The 24,449-nt window shown below is 46.4% G+C and overlaps 1 protein-coding gene across 2 annotated transcripts in view; it reads left to right on the top strand.

The window, feature by feature from the left end:
* MYO5B (myosin VB) overlaps positions 1-24,449 on the top strand; it is a 340,666-nt gene that overhangs the window by 129,581 nt on the left and 186,636 nt on the right. For both annotated transcript variants that reach the window (XM_018039563.1, XM_018039562.1), the window contains exon 2: positions 15,773-15,883. In XM_018039563.1, coding sequence (XP_017895052.1) covers positions 15,773-15,883 — 111 coding nt within the window. The remainder of the gene's footprint in view (positions 1-15,772; positions 15,884-24,449) is intronic.

Genomic DNA, 24,449 nt, shown 5'->3' with positions numbered 1-24,449 from the left:
GGGATATTCCAGGCAAGAATACTGGAGTGGGTTGCCATTTTCTCCTCCAGGGTATAATTCCACCCCAGGGATTGAACATATCTCCGGCATTGGAGGTTGCTATGAAACGATTTTTACCAAAAGCAGCCCACTACAGGGAAGCAGGAAGGTGATGGAATGATAAGTGCAGGCATAATGTTTGGTACTTTTTAAGTTCAACCTACTTATTGAAAAACACAAGGCCCGGAGAATTTGAATAACTTGTCCAAGAAGGTTTTGCTGTTTGGTTGCTGAGGGAGGCCCGTGCCCCTGGTACCCTGCCTCTTAGACCAACATATTGTCCCTGTCAGATGCAAGTGCCTTTTGCTGGACGCTCCCAGCTCTGTGCTCTGGGTTGTCTTGGGAAGAACGAGCATGACTCCGCCTGCGTCCAGAGCCAGGGAGATGGCTTTTCTCTCCTTTGTACATCTTCACTTTATTTAAGGTGAGGGCTGCTTGCACCACTTACCTTGAGGTTTGGTAGTTTCAGTTGTGACATTTCCCCAGGCCCCCCTCCATGCTGGGCTGGGTCTCCAGGAAGGCCTGGAACCAGGGACGTGATTGGAGCCACTGGGAGGGACTAGAGGTTTAGACCTGGTTACATCCCTATTTTAATCCCTAAGCGATACTGGAAAGAATACAGTGTGACTCAGGCTTTGTCCAGAGCCTGGATGATTGAGCACCTTGCGTATGTACCTACTTTAAGACCTGGGATGTGTACCTGTTACAATAGGGGTGCACACCTATTTCAGCACCAACCATTCATCCTCTAAAGCTTTTCCCAAACGCTTACTGGTTTTCTAGTATGTAAGACATTTGTATGCAAGTGAGAATTTTGCTGAAGGGTAAGACGCACTTATGTTGCCTCAGAGTTTCTAAGTAACTCTAGAATGAAAATGTTTCCAGTTCAAAATGTTGTGTATATAACTTTTCTAGAACATGCTTGCGGTTTGCTTGGTAAGGAGCAGAGCTCTGGCAGGATTGGAGCACTTCTTTGCCACCCTCCCCTGTGGGCTATTAATAGTAGCAGGCTCTCAACAACAGTCTTTTGAAGCAATACCACTCACCTGACGGTGTATTAAGGCCGCTCAGGTGAGTTGAAATGGCAGCAGGCAAAGGCTTCCACTTGTACATCCAAAATTAGCTCCAGCAATAGAGTTCCTATTTGCAGCTTGAGCAAGAAGGACCACTGATCCCCTTGGTCATCTCATACCTGCTCCTCAAATTGTTTTTTGTGATGAGCCCTATTTGGGGCAGGGAGGAGTTTTGGTTTGAGAAGATGACCCATATTCTCTCATTTTAAACTTGAACCATTTCCACTCACACCACTAAGAATAGAGCATATAAAGGGGGGCATTTCACAGCGCATCTGTCCTTGGCTCCTTTTTTAAAAGTCTCCCATGTCTTCTCTGACTAGTAACACACAGGGTCAGGTCAGCAATTCTTTCAAGCTACACTCACTTTTTGACTGGACCAGAAGTGACGTTTTTTAGTATAAAATACACTACATTCAAATTGGCCCCTAAAATGCAATCCTTCGACCTAGAGGAGGTGAGTTGGATCATGCGTGAGACTCGCTGGCTCTCCGACAGCAGATTTGTTCGATGTTAACAGTGGATAGAACCCTCCGAAGAGTGATTCAGTTCTAGATAGGCAGGATGCGTTATTGATGGTGGCTGCCCAAGGATTCCTCTCAGCACCAAGAGGAGAGCAAAGGGTGGAAAGCAAAGGCACCATTTTCCGGGCTTTGGTTAATGGGGACTTAAGCAGCAGAAAGCGACAGTTTCCTGGCTCTAAGATCAGTTGGTTCAAGGCTGCTCCTCAGTGTGCACGGGTTGGTTCTGGAACAGTTTTTCCCTCTTGCCTCAATTTCTGAGGCCTAAGAACTTCAGGTGCTATCACTGCACCTGTTTGCTAATATACCAGATTGAACAGCCTCTCTGCATCCTTAGTGTCAGACTTTTCCACTCAGCTCTCTGAAACTCCAAATAAACTCCGCATGGCAAAATACAGTGAATAGGCTGGGAAATGTGGTTGAGAATGGAATAAAATGAAACATGAAGAAAGAAGATTCAAAAGCTGAATAAGTGTATCACTAAAAAAAGAGTATGGTGGACACGGCGGTTTAGCAGGATGGAGTGAGGAAGTACTGGGTGAGTGAAGTAATAGGAACACCCAGGGGTAGAATTTCAAGGACAGCTTATCTGGAGTTCATCGGATGTTCGTGGAGTTCTGGAGTTCATCCACACAGGATGTGGATTCTGTGTTCATCGTGTGCTCACCTGAGAACCGAGAGAAAGGCCTGGGAGCATGCACATTGGCAGATTTAACTACACTCTCATGTGGAGGATTCTTTTTCCTTGTATATCTCCCTCTAAGTACTGACCTTTTTCTTCCAGTTATTATTGAGATATAGTTGCCATACAGCAGTGTATGATTTTAAGGCATAATCCTTTGATTTACATACATCATGAAGTGATTATCACAATAAGTTTGATGAACATCCATCATCTCATAGACACAAAATCAAAGATGTAGAAGAATTACATTTTTTTCTTGTGCTCAGAACTCCTAGGTTTTACTGTGTTAACAGCTTTCATATGTAACATACAGCAGTGCTATGTTGTACATTATATCTCTAGTACTTCTAACTGAAAGTTCCTGCTGGGTGACTGCCTTCATCCAACTCCCCCGCCCCTCAACGGCCCCTGCTCCAGTAACCACAAATCTAATCTCTAAATTTTCTGTGAATTTGTTTCTGAAGTGTGATTGACCTGCAACACTGTTAGTTCCTGTTACATAATGTAGCAATTCCACATTTCTATACATTTCAAAATGATCAGCAATAAGTGTAGGTACAGTCTGTCACTGTACAAAGATATTACATAGTTATTGACTAGTCTCCACATTGTACATTTCATTCCTGTGACTCATTTATTTTGCACCTGGAAGTTTATGTCTCTTAATCTCCCTCACTTGTTTCTTTCCTCCCCTGCCCCCATCGCTTCCCCTCTGGTAACCACCTGTTTGTTCTTTGTGTCTATAATGCTATTTTTGTTCTGTTCATATGCTTTGCTTTTTAGATTCCACGTATAAGTGAAATCATGCAGTGTTGGTCTTTCTGTGTCTTATTTTACTTAGCATAATGTTCTTTAGGTCCACCCATCTTGTTGCAGATGGCAAGATTTCATTCTTTTTGTGGCTGAGTGAGCTTTCATTGTGTATGTGTGTGTGTATTTATATATACACCATACTTTCTTTATCCATTCATCTGTTGACAGGCACTTAGGATGCTTCTGTGTCTTGACTACTGTCAGTACTGCTGCAGTGAACAGAGGGGCTCACTTATCTTTTTTTTTTTTTTTTTTGTAATTTTATTTTTTACTTTGCAATACTGTGTTGGTTTAGTGTGTTCATTTTCTTTGGATAGATACCCAGGAGTAGAACTGCCGGATCATATGGTAATCTTATTTAAGTTTTTGAGGCATGTCCACTCTTTTCCACAGTGGCTGCCCCAGTTTACATTCCCACTGTAGCACACATGGAGTAAGCTGTTGACAGCATTTGCTATTTGTTGTCTCTTTTGATGATAGCCGTTTTGACGGATGTGAGGTGATACCTCATTGTGGCTTTGGTTCACGTTTCCTCAAAGGTCAGTGATGCTGAGCATCTTTTCATGTGCCCGCCGTTCATCTGTATGTCCTCCTTGGGAAAATGACTTCAGCCCCTCTGCCATGTTTTAACTCTGTTGCTTTTCTGATGTTGAGTTGTTTGCGTTCTTTGTATATTTTGGATGTTAATACTTTATTGCAGTGATCCCCAACCTTTTTGGCACCAGGGACTGGCTTTGTGGAAGACAGTTTTCCCATGGACTACGGGGTGGGGTGGTCTCAGGATGATTCAGGTGCATTTATTGTGCACTTTATGTCTATTATTACAGCAGCTTCACCTCAGATCATCAGATACTAGATCCTGGAGGTTGAGACCTCTGCCCTATTGGATATATTGTGTGCAGATGTTTTCTCCTATTCAGTAGGTGGCTTTTTCACTTTGTTGACAGTTTTCTTCTCTGTGCAAAAGCTTTTTATTTTGATGTCATACCGTGCACAAAAATAAATTCCAAATGGGTTGAAGACATAAACCAAAGACCTGAAACCATAAAACTTTTAGAAGAAAACATAGTACATTCCTGGAGGTTGGTCTTAGCTATATATATATATATATATATATATATATATTTTTTTTTTTTTTGGATATGTCTCTTTAGGTGAGGGAAACAAGCAAAAATAAGCAAGTGAGACTCCTGCTCATACGGACCTGATCTAGTCCATGCGCCTAGTCCTCCTCCTGTTTCTTCTTCCCTCTTACATGTGACACCTAGATCTTCTTCTAATATGAGTGTGTGTATGCTGAGTTGCTTCAGTCGTGTCCAGCTCTTTGTGACCCCAAGGACACACCAGGCTCCTCTGTCCATAGGATTCTCCAGGCAGGAATACTGGAGTGGGTTGCCATGCTCTCCTTCAGGGGATCGTCCTGGCCCAGGGATTGAACCCATATCTCCTGTGGCTCCTGCCTTGCGGGCAGGTTCTTTACCGCTGAGCCATAGGGGAAGGCCTAGATCTTCTTTAATATTTAAAAGAGAGAGAGAGAGAGACATCCCTGGCCGCCCAGGATAATACACAAAATCTGAGTGAGGCTGCCCGGCCCCTCCTGCAGCTCTCCCCAGCATCATTTTGAGTTCTTTCCTCCTGTCCTGTGTCCCACCCAGACTGGCCATCTTTTGCCCTCCAGCGAGCACTATTCCTTCCTGCTCCAGGCTTGTCACACAGATAAACTCTCATCCTGGAACACCCCTCCCTCCTCAGTATGCCTAGCCAACTCCTTGTCCATCTAGGATTCAGTTTGAATCTTGCTCTTTCAACAGAGCCTTTCCCAGTGACCCAGACTAAGTTAGGTCACACAGCCACATGCTGTGAATGTCTGTGCTGTCCAAGCACTTAGGACCATTGCAATGGACTAATTGCATAATACTGTCTAATGTCCTTGAAGATAGGGACATGCCTGTTTCTTTGTCCCAGCACCTCACGCAGTGCCTGTTATGTGGCAGGTGTTCAGTAAATACTGGTGGATGAATGAATAGAGTCTGTGTTCTGGTCAGGGGGCCTTGTAGCTTACGGGGGACACGTCCCAGCTGAAGAATATTTACTGAATTAGCCTCAAAGATGAAGTGTTTAAATACAGGTGATGGGAAGAGCAGCATGCTTTATCCTGGGGAAGGAAGATTGGGAGCCGGCTGGAGTCCCGAATGTGAGTGTATGAGGTATTTAAAATCTAAGATAGATGGTCTCCGAAAGACAAAGCAAGAGCAGAAGTCTTCTTCAGAAAAGAGTGGTTTCCTGACGCAGTCTCAGTTACTTCCTTTTGATCAGTGAAGCTCTGTTTGCAGAAGCTACCTTAGCTGTAATGCGTTTAGTCAGTGCTGGTTTTGGCTGCTTGGAGAAGTCTACTAATGGAACACACTTTAAATTTTTTATAAAATGGAAGCAAACATACTTAACTTTGCCTTGGTGAGTATTTCTAGGACTGTGACTTGCTAATAAGCATTGTGGTGAATGCACACTATTTATAGACTGTTTTCTTTGGGGAAAACAATATAGTAGTCTTTGATTGTGGAGGTCAGGAATAGGTACCTGCTACAAAGAGGAAAACAACTGCCCAATGATGGCTTCATATGCAGATTTTAAACGTTGAGGTGTTTCAAAGAGCTTAGGTGGAAATGAAGATAGTGTGCTCCGGAAAACTGTCTTAAATGACTTAAAGATTTGTAATATGACGACGGACTGTTTAATCACATACTAAATTGCTCTGTACAGGGAGTCCACAGTCTAGGAGCTGTAGTCAGATTATTGGAAGTGAAATTCCAAAAAAGTTTTAGCTTCTTGATAGGATTCAGACATATATTTACCTGCGTGAAATGTGTGAGCTTTGAGTACATCTTTCCTGATTCCTTTAGTAGCAGGTTAAATGGGTTTAACATTGCAGGCTTACTAAAGCAACTTGCCGGGCTCCCTGGTGGCTGAGCGGTCGAGAGTCCACCCGCCAGTGCAGGAGACACAGGTTCGATCCCTGGCCTGGGGGGATCCCAAGCCTCAGATTGGCCAGGCCCCGGCGCTGCAACTGTTGAGCCTGTGCTCTGGAGCCCGGGAAGTGCAACAGCTATGCGCCTGCACCACAACTGCTGAAGCCCGCGTGCCCCAGAGCCCGTGCTTGGCAACAGGAGGGGACACAGCAGTGAGAAGCCTGTGCACGTGCCCTGCTGGGATTGATTACTTGGCCGTGTCTGTGCTCTCCCCAAGGAGCTCTCTGCGTCTCCATCCCAGGGCCCAAATTCCTGCCACAGTGACAGTATCTACCATGCTGTGCTAAATGGTCCATGTACACGATTTCATTTAATCTCAACAGCAACTGTAATACAGAAGATATTTCTCTACTTTACAGATGAAGAAACTGGGCCTGTGATGGGGGTTGAGGCCAATAATAATACCTGGTACCTGCAGCTTCTCCCCCTGCTCTCCTGTCTTCCATCGGGGGAGACCAGCCAAATGCAAAGGGAAGATGCCCAGCGACATACTGATGGGGATGCTCTGAGTTCAGACCCCAGATTTGGGGGACTAATCATCACCACTGGGTTCAGGGTGCAGTTCTTGTCTGGGTCCATGAACATGATCTTTAGACTTTAGTAGATGTACAGAGGATTGTGGGAGGTTCTGCTCAGATGGGGCAAAAGGCCCAGTCTTTGTCCGCCAGGCTCTTCAGATGCAAAAGAGTGAAGTGTGACCCACTTCCTGCTACAAGGGCACTTGGGTAAGATATTGTCATAGTTGCTACAACGTGGCCGTCCTCTGCCAAGTTCCACACCGCTGGGGAAACTGCTCTTGCGATGGAGCTGAAATGGAGACATCGGCTCAGGGAAGCGTGTGGTCTCTCCTCCCCCTCTGAGAACTGTTGCTTTAGCAAGAGAAGTTTCAAAATGGACACCTACACCCACAGAGGACATCACTTGTGACATTTTGGAGGAGTATTTAGGTGTCTTCCTGCCCTCACTGAAGAACTGAGCTGTGAATAGCCCCATTTTTAAACAAGAGACATGTGTTTGTGGCCCAGAGGGTTTTGTAGTCTCTTGGCACCGTGGTTCTCAGCCTGCCCTCCTGCACCTTGTAGCTGGATGTGGGCTCCAGGCGAGCTTGGGGGAGCAGCCTGTTGCCCCTTCACTGCATGTGATCCTTCCTGCCTTGGGTGGCATCTGAGTCCCAGGTCTTACCTCCCTGCCTTTCACTTCTGTGTTTTCACTCCTGAAGCGAGGAGCTGGTACTCCTCTCTGGGCTGGGTCTCCGACTGGTCCTGAATGGAGAAATAGGGAGGTTTCTGTGCTCCTTGAGGAATGGAAGTTGACCAACTTGATCTTGCATCTTATCTAATGAGTTCTAGAACAAAATTCACGCCCTGAGTCAATCTGTTGCCTAGTTTCTCTGTTTTTCCAAAAAGACTCCCCTTCCCACCCACAACCAGAGCCCCTCTTCCAATCATAGAGCAGAGGTTTGGGTGCCTACTAATTGTGACATCATGTCAGTGCTGGGGTACAGCCATGAATGAAGCCAGCAGTGTGCCCGCTCTTTGTCCCCTAAACACGATAGAAATGGACAGGAAGTTTATCTGATCAATCCCCTGGGGTCCCCTCTCATCCATCCCCAGGAGTCTGTGCCCAGACTGCTTTGCTTTGAGTCAAGACCACATTGTGGCCAACTCTTTGGTCTGATTCTTAACTCTAAGACTGCCTAGTGGCTTCACTTGGCATGTCATTATGAATGGGTATTTACCCTTTCTTCATGTGTAATTATAAGACACTTTGTACAAAATATATACTCAGCTGGACCTGGGCTGCTGTAAAAAAAGTCAGTCCTCCTCCATGGTGGGAGGAATGGGGGATGAGGGGGTCAGGGGGCTGGGGAGTGGAGACAGAGGAGGACTTAGAGTCTGAGACCTTCTCTCTGGTTCTGCCCTGCACTCAGCTCTTTCACTGTTAACTTTGACAAATTGTCCAGTATATTTTACCCTCAAGTTTCTTCGTATGAAATATTAGGGCTAGCCCTACTCCCTGCTTCAGTACTCCTGCCTGGAAAATCCCATGGATGGAGGAGCCTGGTAGGCTGCAGTCCATGGGGTCGCTAAGAGTCGGACACGACTGAGTGACTTCACTTTCACTTTTCACTATCATGCATTGGAGAGGGAGATGGCAGCCCACTCCAGTGTTCTTGCCTGGAGAATCCCAGGGACGGGGGAGCCTGGTGGGCTGCCGTCTATGGGTTCACACATAGTCGAACACGACTGAAATGACTTAGCAACAGCAGCAGCCCTACTCATCTAATTTTTTTTTTAAACAAGGATGAAATGATTAAATGACTTTTATTAGTGTAAGATTATGGAGGTGGCATTATTAATAATTCTGTGGGGTGAGTGTTTCCAGTGTTCCTATTCTCTTTTCCCTCAAGTCCACTTTGGCTCTGAGGCTCACTCTGAAACAGTGAATTTAACTCTGACGGCATGTTTATCCCTTAGGAAGCTTTTTAAAAAATAAAAAGAGTGCTTGGGCCCTACTCTCAGACTTAATTATTCAAGCGTGGGGTGTGGGCATTGTTTTTTTTTTTTTTTTTTAAGATCTGCAGGTAATTCTTTAATGTCAGCCAGCATTGAGAATCACTCCTCTCATGTTTTGAGGATGAAGTAGTCTAGAGCCAGTTACTGATTTGAAGGTCACCTATGTGTGATGATTTGTGGTGCACCTATAGGTTCCTAGTGGGCTTCCCTTGTAGCTCAGCTGGTAAAGAATCACTGCAGATGGTGACTGCAGCCATGAAATTAAGAGACGCTTACTCCTTGGAAGAAAAGTTATGACCAACCTAGATAGCATATTCAAAAGCAGAGACATTACTTTGCCGACTAAGGTCCACCTAGTCAAGGCTATGGTTTTTCCAGTAGTCATGTATGGATGTGAGAGTTGGACTGTGAAGAAGGCTGAGCGCCGAAGAATTGATGCTTTTGAACTGTGGTGTTGGAGAAGACGCTTGAGAGTCCGTTGGACTGCAAGGAGATCCAACCAGTCCATTCTGAAGGAGATCAGGCCTGGGATTTCTTTGGAAGGAATGATGCTAAAGCTGAAACTCCAGTACTTTGGCCACTTCATGTGAAGAGTTGACTCATTGGAAAGGACTTTGATGCTGGGAGGGATTGGGGGCAGGAGGAGAAGGGGACGACCGAGGATGAGATGGCTGGATGGCATCACGGACTCGATGGACGTGAGTCTGAGTGAACTCCGGGAGTTGGTGATGGACAGGGAAGCCTGGCGTGCTGTGACTCATGGGGTCGCAAAAGAGTTGGACACGAGTGAGCAACTGAACTGAACTGAACTGATAGGTTCCTAGTAGCATGGAACACCTTGGGTTGGTTTCCTTCCCCTAATCGCCTGTGGAATCCCGTGAGGATCCTGCCTGCCAGACAGCTCAGCGCCTCCCCATTGTCAGTGCTGCTTAATGCTTACAATATCCATACTGTGGGGTCTCCTCTAATTTTTAGGATGCTTCATGAGGTAGGGCCAATGTTTACCCACATTGTACAGCTGAGAAAGCCAAGCCTCGGGCCAGTTCATCACCTTACCCATGCTAATGAGTGCTGGCTGGAGTTCTTAGCCAGGCTGTCTAGCTCTGGAGCCTGCACGCTTAAGCACAATCCTGATAGGGACAGAGTCAAGGGATAAAGCAGGTGATTCAATAGTTAATCCCACTAGGGGACTGTAGGTAGAAAAAATATGAGAGACCCTGTAAGTTAATGATTACTTCAAGGAAGCAGGTCTGCTTAACCACGAAACCAAGCAGGCTCACTTAGCAACACAACCATGCAGCAGAAGCACAGGACATGCTCCCAAACAATGACACAGTGGCGGCATGAGACCTACAGTGTGCCCGGTGAGCCCAGGAAGTAAGAATCCCTAGGACACGCTCTTTGCACACATTGAAGAAAAATCGTGGTGTACTAGCTTGGCCATTTTGCTGTTGTTGTTTAGTCACTAAGTAATTTCTGACTCTTTGTGACTCCATGGACTATAGCCCAGCAGGCTCCTCTATCCATGGAATTTTCCAGACAAGCGTACTGGAGTGGGTTGCCATTTCTTTCTCCAGGGGATCTCTTCGGCCCAGGGATCAACCTTGCATCTCCTGTACTGGCAGGCGGATTCTTTACCTCTGAGCTTGACCATGTAGGGACAAGAAAACTTTCCTGCTCAACCTGGAGGAGGAGCTGATGATGGAAGCATGACTTTACTCAAGAGAGACAGAGAAGTTCTCCCCCTCCCCACTTTTCCTTTGATTATAAAACTGTAGCCCACTACGTTCTCAGGGCACGGCACCCCTTCGCTGCCCACCCACCCCACAACCTGCTTGTAAGCCTCACAAGCGTCCTCTTCTGACAAATCACTTTTGTATCATTTTGTCTCTCACTGAATTCTTTTCTGCGCTGAGACACAAAGGACTGTGGTACTGGAGCTCTTCAGAAGCCCCCTAAATGACACCAAACTGTTTCAGAATTGCACCGCGTGATAATTGGTATTTATGGGTAAATACCATACTTCTCTCAGTACTGTATTCACATTTTTGCTGGGGCTTTCTGCAGATGGTGCTTTCGCTCAGGGTGAAAAATCCTCAGGCTGAAATTTCACGTTCAACCACAGGCCAGTGGGGAGAGGCCGCTGGGCACGTGAGGGTCTGTACGGCCCTGCATATCAGTTACCAAAGCAAACTCCAAGGACCACTGGCTTTTCAGATCTGCCTGCACATGGGGTGCGTCTGGGGAGCTTTAAAAATCACTGCCTGGTTGCCCCCCTTCCGGAGTGTGATGTAATTAGCCTGAGGGGCTGCCTAGCTGGAGATGTGTAAAAGCTCCCCAGGTGATTCTCCTGTGCGACCAGGGTTGAACACAGTTTTTGGAGGCAGCCAGTCCCTCCAGTGTGAGGGAGCTGCCTCTGTGCGGCCTGCAGAGATGGGGGAATGAACTTGGGCTTGGAGCACGTGTTCTAGGTACTAATGCATTTCATTTCACAGAGCGTCTGCCTTCTCCGGGTCATACACAGGGCTCTTTCCAAAAGAAAAAGCAGCTTTTCTTCAACAACTAGGTCAGATGTTATTTTGTTTACTTAGATATGATGGAATTAAGCATTGTTCAAACCGCATAGCGACAAGTGGAGTGGTCCTGTCATTGGGCTAGGTGAGGGTGCTTGTCTTCCCTATAGTCTGCTGCCTCCAGGAAAGCTGTAGAGGTCTGGTTTGTTGGAATGAATTCCTTGAAGGTGAGAAAAAAATGAAAAGGCAGTGCAGAAGCTTGGCTCTAGGAAGTCTCTATCTGGCTCATAGAAATGATGGCTTTCTGTTAAGAGAAGATACTTGATCTTACTGCTTTCCCAGAGGTGAGAAGCGAGAACCCCTGTCAGGAGAGAGGCGTACAGGATGCTGTCTGTGCCGTGTGCGACCAGCACTGCTTTTGTTGTTTAAATTAGAGTGAAGTTCATGTCACACAAGATTAACTGTTAAGTGAACAGTCCAGTAGCATTTGATGCATTCACGATGTTGCGCAACCAGCTTGTCTATCCAGTTACCAAACCTTTCTACTGCTGCAAAGGAAACCCTTCCCTGACAAATTCTTTCCATCTCCACAGCTCAGATCACATCTGTCTTCCTCCCTCAAGGCCTTTTATTTTTAATTGAAGTATAGTTAATTTACAGTAATGTCTTAGTTTCAGGTATACAACAAAGTGATTTGATTATTTATATGTGTCTATATGTATGTTGTTTTTCAACTTTTCCGCTCTGGTTTATTACAAGATATTGAGTCTTGCTCTCTGCTACACAGTAAATCCTTGTTTATCTGTTTTATATATGGCAGTGTGCATCTGTAAATCCCAGCCTCCCAGTTTATCCCTCCCCTCATTCCCCTTTGGGAACTGTAAGTTTGTTTTCTGTGTTTGTGAATCTATCTCTGTTTTGCAAAGAAACTCATTTGTACTGGTTTTAGATTCCACGTGTATGTCCACTCACATCTCTCCACCGATTCCCGTCTCAGTAAACATTTCCGGAGCATCTCCTACTTGCTGGGGATACAAAGATGCCTGATGGTGTATCTGAGGGACCTTGAAGTAGTAAGAGGAAACTGACGTGAAAGAAAACAATTGCAAAACCATAAAAAAGGTTGAAGCAAGAAGCTCTGGTTGCCGCAGCCCAGCGTTGGGAAGGGCTGCCTCTGCAGGCACAGGGAAGGAAGGATTCAGTGGGGAGACGGCGCTGGAACTTGGACTCTGCCCACGTGGACGGGGGAGAAGGGACATTCTAGGCTGAGCAAACGGTGTGTTCAAAGGTCAGGGTGGGGGGGCAGCAAACCTTTTCTGCAAAGGGCCAGAGAGCAAATAAGTAGGTTTGGGGGGCCGTAGGGCCTGTGTTACAGCCGTCACTGATATGTGGAAGCAGCCACAGGCAGCATTGAGTAGACTGTGTCGTGTTCCAATAAAACTTTATGGACACCAGAATCTGACACACAGTTTTCATGCGTTAGCACGTGATTATCATTCTTTTGATTTTTTTTTTTCTCCCCTCAGCCATTTAACCACTTAAAGACCATTCTTAACTCATGGGCTGTATAAAAGCAGTTGGCACACTGCATTCGGCCCAGGCTGTAGTCTGGCCTGTGTACCAAGGCAGGGAAGACTGAGGTCATAGGCAGGGGCAGAACAGCAGGTGCTGGATGAGCCTGTTCTTAGCCCTGGGTGTGAGGTTATGCATCTCTAACAAACTGCTGGGCAGTGGTGCGGCTGAGGTCCTCTCTCGGAGCAGCAAGGAGCTGAAGTATGGTTAGGGTCCCCTCATGCCCCTGATGCTGTGTTAGCCTCTGTTGCTCTTCAGCCACTAAGTTGTATCCAACTCTGTGACCCCATGGACACCAGGCTTCTCTGTCCTCCCCTGTTTCCTGGAGTTTGCTCACATTCATGTCCATGGGGTCGGTGATGCTCTCTAACCATCTTATCCTCTGTTGCCGCCTTCTCCTTTTGCCTTCAATCATTCCCGCATCAGGGTCTTTTCCAGTGAGTCAGCTCTTTACATCACGTGGCCAAAGTATTGGAACTTCAGCATCAGTCCTTCCAATGAATATTCAGGATTGATTTCCTTTAGGATGAACTGGTTTGATCTCCGTGCAGTCCAAAGGACTCTCAAGAGTCTTCTCCAGCACACAATAAAAAAGCGTCAATTCTTCAGCATTCTGTGGGTATTGGAAAATATAAATGACAATTTTCCACCTACCAGGTGTTTTCATTCTACTTAGAGAAGATTTATGTAAGTGGAAAGGTAAACAGACCCTCCCAGAGTAAGAAACAACAGAAGGGCCAGGTGGTGAGATTCCCCGCTGCTGTGCACAGTGAACTGTCCTGTGCGAGGCACGTGGACAGCAGGGTTAAGGTAGAGGAGCCCGTGCGGGCTGTGGCTTGCAGTATATCACCCAGCTCGACCATGTCCACAGCTCATCACCGCCACTCGCTCTCTGTCAGCATTTGCCCCCTCCTATCACTTGTCACTTTATCTTCAGCCTCTCCTAGGGCTGTTTTACACTGAGTGAAGACTAGGCTGTGAGTTAGAGCCTTTTGGGTGTGCTGCCCCGCCTTTGACTGGAGGGGACATCCTAGTAGCCTCACTCAGGGACAGGGGCTGCAGTGGGGCTCTGGGAAGTCCTGAAGCTGGGGGACAGGAACTTGCAAGTCCCCCCAGCTGGATGGATGGCAGGCTTAAATGGCAGAGGAGGAGGTAAGTTAGAACACCCGAGGGAAGAGAAATGCTGAAACACTCAGTTTTCACTGGAGATACCTCTGAGTTTTCTTCGTGTCTTATTCCATAGCACTCAGATGCTATAAAGCTCTATAGTATCTTCCTCTAAAGATACAGTAATATCTCGCTCTAGGCCAGGTTCAGAGGTGGAGAGAAGATTCTGTAAACTTGATTCATTGTAAAGCCAAAGGACAGCTTTGGCTTTGTACCCAGAGCTGGGGTATCAGCGATACAAATTGGTGGTTTGCTTTCCTATTAACTGTGTGTTCTGAGTTTCTTGCCTCAAGACTTTCACTCCTTGATAGCGAATTATAGACAAGTGTAGCAGGGGCTGGGGCTTGCTTTTTCAAAAGGTCAGTGATCACCTGGAGGAGAATGCTGTATTTAAAAAAAAAAAAAGCAGGACCCAAATCAAGCCAGCACCTGAGTGGCCACAGGGAGATTTGCTGTCTGTCCGTGAGGGAGGTGGGTGATGCTGACCCAGGCACACATTCTGGCTGGTCCTTGGTCTTAAGAGCTATTAATTTCAGGTTTGCTAAAAATATCCTGTGACATACATATATATATGTATGTCAGACATATATATACATACATATGTATATACACACACACGTGTGTGTGTGTGTGTGCACGCTCAGTCATGTCCGACTCTTTGTGACCCCATGCACTGTAGCCTGCTAGGCTCCTCTGTCCATAGGATTCTCCAGGCAAGAATACTGGAGTGGGTTGCCATTTCCTCCTCCAGGGGATCTTCCTGACCCAGGGACTGAAGCTATATCTCTTGCATCTCCTATATATATACAGGAGGGAGGGTGTGTGCTCATGCACACAGCTTCTCAACCAAACAGGCCCCGTGGAAATCGCATGCCTGTGAGGCAAATACTGAGAGATGTGTCTGACGGATGGCAGGCGTGTGTTGCCGAAGGTGACATCACTGGCAGATCCAAATGCTGCCGTCCGGTGCAGCAGACCCTACTTTTCCCGGCTGCACTCTGGACTTTGGACCTGAAAGCTCACCTTGGAGATTTCAGGTCCCCTCAGACTTGGACTGTAGGGTCCGAGGTGGGCCCAGACCTGGTCTTTCCAAGGCTCCCAGGCAATTCTAATGTGCTGTCAGGGGCCAGAGCCCCCGAGTGACATTGACAGTGCCTCCCACTCAGCGGAGACTGGCTGCATTCTTCCCCACCCGGATCTGGGCAACTTAACGACCTTGCGGATCCCCAGTGCGGATGGTGGCTAGGGGAGGATGGGTGAGATTTGGGGATATGTGTGTGGTTTAAAGAATGCACAGCTAAAATGAGGTTGCTGACAACTCAGGAATATATTAACACAGTTTCAATTTGCTGACCACTTTCTTTCACTTCTGCAGGAAAATAGCTTTGACCCTGAATGCAAAACACCAAAGCAGAGATGCCCAGGCTTTGAGGACTTGCTGCACTATATTGTTGGGTTTTGCACCTGTCATTTTATGCTTTTGTTTGCAGCTCACTAGGTGCTCCCTCTGACATAGATACTTTGTAGCACCTTTTGAGATGGTGTAAAATTCTGGGTAGAACAAACTAAACTCTGGATAGAATGAACCGTAGGCTTGGCGTTCCCTGGTAGAATTAGAATTTCATTGATCTGTAATATTCTCATAGGATCTTGAAGGTGTTTTCTGTTACCAATCCAGTGAGTTATCATTTGTCTGTCGTCCTGGTACTGGATCACCTTGTATCTTGAAATGAGAAGGGAGGAAAATGTGTGGAGATGGCTTTAAACGTTCTCCTAAGGGTCCCTGGTAGAGGGCACGCCTGAAAGCTTGTCTCGTCATCTAAGCTTCTTTTGTTTTACTCTTTCAGTACACAAGGGTCTGGATCCCTGACCCTGATGAAGTGTGGCGCTCCGCTGAATTAACCAAGGACTACAAGGAGGGGGACAAGAGCCTCCAGCTCCGACTGGAAGATGAAACCGTGAGTATAGCCCAGAGGGTGGGCACGCCGGGTTCCGCTGGACAGGGTTGGATGCTAACTGTAGCTCGAGTGTGTCCTGCACGGTGGCGCGTCTGAGCTCCTGGGGTCCTTTTTGTTGCTGTAGATGGTGCCGTATGTGTGTGCCAAGTCGCTGCAGTCGTGTCCAACTCTTTGTGACTCTATGGACTGTAGCTGCCAGGCTCTTGTGTCCATGGAATTCTCCAAGCAAGAGTACTACCCACTCCAGTGTTCTTGCCGGGAGAATCGCATGGACAGAGAAGACTGCCAGGCTACGGTCCATAGTGTTGCAAAGAGTTTCATGAACTGACTAGAGATGGTGACGTACGTGAAAGTCTAAACCATGCAGCTTCTGATGGATGGCACAGTAAACACGCGTGCCCAGCTGAGAGATCTCGGGTGGCTGAGAGGAGAATCTTCCCAGTGGGGTGGCAGACACAGGAGGCTTCCCTCCGTGGGGATGAAGCACTGGTGGGAGGTGAGGGGGGAGCCACTTAGCCTGAGAGCCAGTGCCTGGGCCGGTGGTTGGACCACTGGTTGGATCCAGCCTGCCAGGGCCGGGATCCTGGCTCGGCCCTTACTAGCTTTGTGCTCTTGTGCAAGTTAGCAATTTTTATATGCCTGTTACTTTATCTGTGACATGGGGTTGCCTAGGGTGCACAGGAGAATAAAATGTGTTACTATGTGGCAATGCATAGGAGTCATGCCTGGCATGCAAGCACTGTTAGTAGCTCCAGTGAGAGTCTTTTAATTAGTTGATTTTTCAGATTGTTTTGCTCAAAAGGAAGACAAGGCAATCACCAGGAAATCCCATTTCTTCTAGAAGGTCTGATTCCACTTACCATTTCATGAGCTTCATGTCATTACCCCTCCTGTGGTGTGTGCCTGTCACAGTTATTTGAAGACTTGCTGGTGCTGGTCATGGGGGGTGTATGGGTGACCGGTTGTGACCCTGCCATGGAGGGGAGCTCAGTGCTGGAGGGTGCAGAGGATGTGAACACAGAAATATGGGAAAGAGCCCTGGCAGGGGCAGTAGGCACGGAGGCAGTGGACGAGGCCAGGGAGGAAAGGGAGGGGGGGAGCAGGCAGAGGCGGGGGTGCCTGCCGGCGGCGGGGTGAGGGGGCATGGAAGGGAGCTGGCACTGAAGACTCAGGCTGCAGGGGGCCAAGGGGAATGGCCCAGGCAGGAGTTGTCGCCACAGCCCCAAGGCCCAGTGTGTCCCCTTTGGGTGTGTGGAAGGAAGGGAGGCCAGTGCGCCTGGAAGCCACCAGAGAAGGGGACAGACAGGGCCCGAGGCTAAGGAGGCAGGTCAGGGGTGCAGCATTTACAAGGGGGAGACTGGGAGACAGACTGGGAATCAAGCGGCCAGAAGAACTCAAGCTTTGGCCTTGGGCTGGGTCAGATCTGAGGGGCTGCAGAGCAGGCCTCGCTTGGAGGGGAGGCTGGGGCTCAGGTGGTCCCTGCCTGCCTCTGAGCTGTGGGAGCGCTGAAAGCTGGTCTCCCGTCACTCATCCTCTGATCACTTACCTTCTTCCTGTTTTACTTGCTTTCAAGTTCTTTGCTCTTGTCTGTCTAGGTAGTAATGACCTGCTTGAGAAAAGGACCTTGTCCTCCCTGGCTCACATGTACCTGCAGTGGCTGGTGATTAACTCACTGATTAGCAGGAAGGTTGAATATCTTTCCCTTCCTAACTTCTCTTCCTGTCAACTTTGAGCGCATCGCTGGGTCAAACCCGGACAGCGAGTTGGTCAGTTTGTTAGAAAGTGTTTACACCAAAGCGTGCCCGCCTCCCTTTCCCCTTCCTTGTAGGCAGACCTCGCCAGCCTCCTCTTGGTTTTGAGGTGAGAAGCAAAATTCCCGACAGATGGAATCATGTTTATCATGTTGAAGAACTTCCCACCCCACGCCCCAAACAAAATAAAATTAGTTCACCCACGTGAATGGCATATCTTCCATTCCAGCTGATTTCGTTTCAGTTGATCTTGTAAGTGGGTGGGTGTTTTTTGAGAGTCCTACAGAGGGAGGGAGGGCCGAACTGCTGTGTTGCTAAAACAGAGCAGATGCCCGCTTCCTCAGCTGAGAGTGAATTCTGCCTGGCGTGACTAATCCTGGCAGCTGCCCAGGACCCCTCCCCTGCCCCCTTCACTGCTCCATTACGGCCATCAGCTGTAATCAGAAGAGATGCCTAGGGCTGGAGATGAGCAGCTCTGGAGGAATAATGGGCTCTGAACGTCGCATTCTGTCCAGGTGGCTTGCGGGCTGTGGTTTGTCCACTGCTGGCTCTGAGCTGTCATTAGGAGCGACTCAGCTGAGCTGCGGACCTGAGCCGGGAGCGCAGAAGTTAGATGGCTAGACTCTGAAGGTTTGAAGAATCTCCTCTGTAGCTGAAAGCATCCTTGATACCCTAAGCTGGCCAGAAACTGCACCCTACCCTGCTTCCCCATCTGAAGTGCGGTAGTGTGGGTTTAACTGCAGCGCAAAGGATGAAAATAAGCTAGTTCTCTTCAAACGCATTAATGTTCATAACCACTGGGCTTCCACCTTAGCAGGAAGCAACCCATGCACTCTGCCCTGCTCAAGGAAGTCAGCCCCCCGACCCCACAGTTCCTCTAAGATGTTTCTTTTTCCCTCTGCATGCCTGCTTATTTATTTATTTGGGTGAAATATACAAAGCGTAGAGTTTACCATGGGACCTGTTTTTAGTGCCATGAAATACCCACTGTGGTGCTGCCATCAGAACTCTTCATCTTGCAAAACTGAAACTGTGCCCATTGACCACTGACTCCCTCCGCCCCCTCTCGCTGCAGTCCGTGGCCATCCCTATTCCTCTTTCTGTCCCCGACTTGGACTTTTCTAGGTACCCCACAGGAGTGGAGTCATGGGACACTTGTCCTTTTATGTCTGGCTTGTTTCACTTCGCACAAAGTAAGATGTTTTCTGTTGACGCCAATGTGAAGGTGGGAAACTTCTTAAGCGGAAAAAGAAAGTGAAGTTGCTCAGTTGTGTCCGACTCTTTGCAACCCCATGGACTATAGCCCACCAGGCTTCCCTGTCCATGGGATTTTCGAGGCAAGAATACTGGAGTGGGTTGCCATTTCCTTCTCCAGGGGATCTTCCCAACCCAGGGGCTAAACCTGAGTCTCCTGCATTGCAGGCAGATGCTTTGCTGTCTGAGACACCAGGGAAGCCCCTTAAGCGGGAAGGACCATCTTTTCTCTGCACAGCTGTGAGGGATGCAAGGTATCTAAGTGTGCCAACCCTTGGCGTGGTACTCTGTTGAGACCGGGGAAAGCCCTTCAGTGTATGCAAATCTTGGTGATATGTACAACTTCCTCATTCTTGGGGACCTTCTCTCTCCTGCCTCCACCTCCCCTACAAACTGCTCAGCCTCTGCCCTCTACTGGCAGGGAAAACTCTCCCTGTTGCCGTGGTTTCGTGTTTAAATTCTGTTTTTCCACCGAGTTTATATCCAGCGTACAGAGCTATTTACTCCTAGTGTGCGAGGACCCGGCATGTTCGTGAATGAGAGGAAGGTGAGGTGACCAGCGTTCTCTACCTGCGTCTCTGCATGTCCAAGCCTGCTAATATTTGTGAGGCCAGGACAAGAGTAGGGATGTAGCCTACATCTGTTTAAATGTCAGAAGCATGTTTTATCAGAATTATTTAGGTAAATCTGGCATTTCTGACTCTTGAGAAACAAAGTGTTTAGTATGTTCCAGGTAAGATACTTGCAAGCCTACTGTTCCGTCTCTGTCTAGTTGCCAGTGGAAAGAACCGCTGTCTTCCCTTGGGTTTGCTATGCCTATACCCACATGTGCGCAGGTTTAGGAGGAATGTGACTTGTTCAGTATTGCAAAGTGTCCCTCATGTATCAGGTTACAGTGGTTGCACATACCGTGCTGATTTGTGAGCACCTCTAGAGCCATAATGAGAATAGACAGAGAAGCAAGGAATTGGATATTTGGCCCAACAGGGAAACGCTGTTTCATAATGTGAGGTTTTTTGTTTGGTTGATTGGTTTTTTGTGTTTGTGCTATCTGGAGGTAGGATTAACGAGCTAATTTGTCTTCCTTGTATTTAAATGTCTTTGCTGCCCAGTTCCTCTCCCCACCCGAGGCACTGTCTGTCTCTGACATCGCAACCTTATAGCCCATGACCCTTCAAGGTGCCTGAACATGTTTTATCTATTTCAAGGACACAAGACAAGAGGTGCCTCTGGGTCTGATACTCTTGTTTGTCACCAGAGTATGTGTTGAAGGTTGTAGCTCTCCCGGTGTGAGCCCTGAACACTGATCCCAAGTGACAGAGGCTCCACGTGTTCTGTTAAAGAACACTTAAAGAAGCTCATTAAAAGCTTCTGTGTGCATTCGTCATTTTGGCGCCCTTTAAGATGCAGAGTCCAGGGAAGGGCCTCTCTTGCTCAGCTCTGAGGATGGTACAGGATGTATCAGGATATTATCTCGAGGAGATAGCAAACACGGCTCTTGCAGTCAAGAAGTGACAGCCTCACAGAAGAGCAAGGACTGTCATCCTTACACGTCGGTGCACTCAGACCACGCACCTTGAGAGTGCTCAGAGCTTGTGTAAACCCCATGCAGATTAAATGTCAGCTGTGAGTGCAGCTGGCAAAGCCACAGAGCTCAGAGTACCGGGTAATACTCCTCTGGTACCAGTAAAGCCTCTTAGTGCAAGTGACTTTATTTCTTTTTTCTTTTTGTTTTCCTGGTTTTTCCATTCTTTCTTACTTTCATATTGGTTTATGTGCCTTCTAATACTTCTTCTCTTTATCTTTGTTTTGCACAATAATCCATGATTGAGATTACACTTTGGTTAGATGGCAAGAACAGTTATATTGTACAGATGCAAAAAAAAAAAAAAAGAAAGAAAAGGTTCCTTTAAGTGATAAAACAATATATTGCATGTAAATATCTATTGGTAATATTTTTTACCAGTACAATTAGTTATTTTGTCTACAGTGGGTTTTATGTTTTTAATTAATGTATTTTATTGTAAAATACATGTAACATAAACTTTACTGTCTTCACCATTTTTAAAAGTACAGCTCAGTGGCGTTAAGTACATTCACATCTGTTACTTGTTTATCTGAATTCATGATCTTTTGTGTTAACATATTTTGCGTAGCTGATTCTGCTTAGAGATCAGTGAAGCAGTGATTTTTGCCCCTAAGGGACATTTGGCACTGTCTAAATACATTTTTGATTGTTGTAACTGAGGAGGGAGGTTTGCTATTGGCATCTAGTGACAGGCAGAGGTCAGGAATGTTGCTGAGAGGACCCTCTCCCAAACAAACAGCTATCAGTCCTAAATGAAAACAGTGCCAAAGTTGAGGAACTCCGGTTTAAGCCCATAGAGGCAATGGCCCTGAACTTGTCATTGCTGAAAGATAGCATGTTGAGAGCTAAACTTTTATAAGTCTGTATTCTAATGGAATGTGCTCTCTTCAACTTCATGTTTTTGTGCTGCTGTGATTTCTTTTTTTTTATAATTTAAACTCTTTAATTGCCTATTTTCACCTAAGGTTTTTTTTTTTCCTTTAGTTAACTTGCATCACCATTCATTTATTATTCATTCATTAAAAACAATTATTAATGAGCAATTATTATATACCACCTTTGTGGTGTTGAGCCACTGAGATTTCAGCATTAATTTGTTATTTCTTCATAACCTAACTGACCCTTCCTCACAGGCAAGTTCACATGAGTCTCACAGTATTTTATTTTTCAAGTAATTGCATGCTTGTGCTTGGGCCTGGGCTAAATGGTATGAGGGGAGGAATAAGGTTCTTTTTTAAGAAACATGATCTTTTCGGAGACTGGAAAAGATGGAAATACAAGACTTAAACACAGAACCGTTACAGAATCAGACAGCAGGACATTCATTAAGTGAATGTTTTTTGTACTCATTTAGGACATAATGTTAAATGGCCTTTTAGTGTATATTGAATGACCCTGGAGCTGAACACTTGCTATTACAGTGAGTGTAAGTGGATTCATGCCTTGAGGTTTCCTATTTTCTCTGCATGACAGCTCACAAAGAGAACACCAAAGAGAACACCCCCACAGCCACTGACCTAAGCTAAGCACTTTAGGCCAATAAAGTTGGAAGGGCCCTTAGAGATTACTGGGACCAGTCCTCTCATCTTACAGCTGGGCAGCTGCTGTCTGTGGAAGTGAAGCAATGGGCTCAGCACAGCAGAACCACTGAGTTCAGTGGTTCTCAACTTTGGCTGCACAATAGAAACTCTTGAGGGTTTCTAAAAATTCTGCAAAGCCCCAGCACAGCCAGACAACTTAAATCAGAGTTTGGAGAAAAGGACACAGCATAGCATCTTTTGGCAAGCTCCCAATGGGATTCCAAGGTGCAGGAATGGTTGAGAGCCACTACTTTAGCTGATGGCGAGGGTTTGCATACAAAGTTTAACTCCTGGTTGGGCTCATTTATATCAAAGGATGAGCCATGTGGCACCTCAGGGTTGCCTGCTGCTGACTTTATTTTCACTAGCTTTTTTTCCTCTATGAATAAAGAACACTTCTTTCTCCTTTTCTACTGTATATGCTGACCAGTGACTCCAAATCTTTGTGTTGAGATTTGTCATTTGAAGATGTTTTTATGATTATGTTCCCTTGCTGTGGTATCATGTAGCATGGACATGAATTGAGGTATGGGAGAGGTCGTGAAAAGATCAGACATTCATTCAACTGATATTTTTTACGCACCTACTAAGCATTATAAGGGCTTCCCTGATTGGAGGGGCTTCCCATAGCTCAGTAGTAAAGAATCCACCTGCCAGTGCAGACGATGCAGGTTCAATCCCTGGGTGGGGAAGATCCCCTCGAGAAGGAAGTGGCAACCCAGCCCAGTATTCTTGCCTGGGTAATGCCATGGACAGAGGAGCCTGGCTGACCCAGTCCATGGGGTTGGAAAAGGGTTGGATGCGAGTAAACAAACAATAGCAAAGCGGTATAGAATCACAGATCCAGAGTTTAGAGCACTCTAGACCAAGAGAACATTGTCCTACAGTGGAATCTTCTCTATCTGTATTGTCCAGTATGGAGGTCACTAGCTCCTTGTCGCTACTGGGCCTCTGAAGTGTAGCTAGTGTGAGAAACTGAAGTGTTCATTACATTTAGCTTTAATGAATTAAATTTAAATAGCCATCTACTGGTAAGTCCAAGTCTAGGGCTAGGCTGTCTTCCTCTTATCCCTTTCCATTTGCTAGATGGAGACCAACGGGAGAGCCCCATGTGTTCCTGATTCCTAGCTCCTGGCCTTGAGAGGAGAAAGTCCAGTCTAAGTGGGTGACTGAGCTTTAATCTTGGAAAAGGTGTTAAAATTCAGTCTCCTCTTTACCTCCAAAAGCTCAAGTCTTTTCTTGTGCCAAAAGTTAATTGTCTCTGATCATGTCATAAACCCTTTGATTTCTAGTAAAACCATGTTAAATAAGCAGGGTGACAATATACAGCCTTGACATACTCCTTTTCCTATTTGGAACCAGTCTGTTGTTCCATGTCCAGTTCTAACTGTTGCTTCCTGACCTGCATATAGGTTTCTCAAGAGGCAGGTCAGGTAGTCTGGTATTCCCATCTCTTTCAGAATTTTCCACAGTTTATTGTGATCCACACAGTCAAAGACTTTGGCATAGTCAAGAAAGCAGAAATAGATGTCTTTCTAGAACTCTCTTGCTTTTTCCATGATCCAGCGGATGTTGGCAATTTGATCTCTGGTTCCTCTGCCATTTCGAAAACCAGCTTGAACATCTGGAAGTTCATGCATGGTTCACATATTGCTGAAGCCTGGCTTGGAGAATTTTGAGCATTACTTAGTTTGAGCATTCTTTCGCATTGCCTTTCTTTGGGATTGGAATGAAAACTGACCTTTTCCAGTCCTGTGGCCACTGCTGAGTTTTCCAAATTTGCTGGCATATTGAGTGCAGCACTTTCTCAGCATCATCTTTCAGGATTTGAAATAGCTCAACTGGAATTCCATCACCTCCACTAGCTTTGTTCGTAGTGATGCTTTCTAAGACCCACTTGACTTCACATTCCAGGATGTCTGGCTCTTGGTGAGTGATCATACCATCATGATTATCTGGGTCATGAAGATCTTTTTTTGTACAGTTCTTCTGTGTATTCTTGCCACCTCTTCTTAATATCTTCTGCTTCTGTTAGATCCATACCATTTCTGTCCTTTATCGAGCCCATTTTTGCATGAAATGTTCCCTTGGTATCTCTAATTTTCTTGACGAGATCTCTAGTCTTTCCCATTCTGTTGTTTTCCTCTATTTCTTTGCACTGATCGCTGAGGAAGGCTTTCTTATCTCTCCTTGCTATTCTCTGGAACTCTGCATTCAGATGCTTATATCTTTCCTTTTCTCCTTTGCTTTTTGCTTCTCTTCTTTTCACACAGACTGGTTCCAAATAGGAAAAGGAGTACATCAAGGCTGTATATTGTCACCCTGCTTATTTAACTTACTATGTAGAGTACAACATGAGAAACGCTGGGCTGGAAGAAGCACAAGCTGGAATC

This window comes from Capra hircus, chromosome 24 (genome assembly GCF_001704415.2).
Source record: "Capra hircus breed San Clemente chromosome 24, ASM170441v1, whole genome shotgun sequence".
NCBI classification, from domain to species: domain Eukaryota; kingdom Metazoa; phylum Chordata; class Mammalia; order Artiodactyla; family Bovidae; genus Capra; species Capra hircus.
Note: the sequence above shows the minus strand (reverse complement) of the source record. Positions and strands in the feature narration are given on the sequence as shown.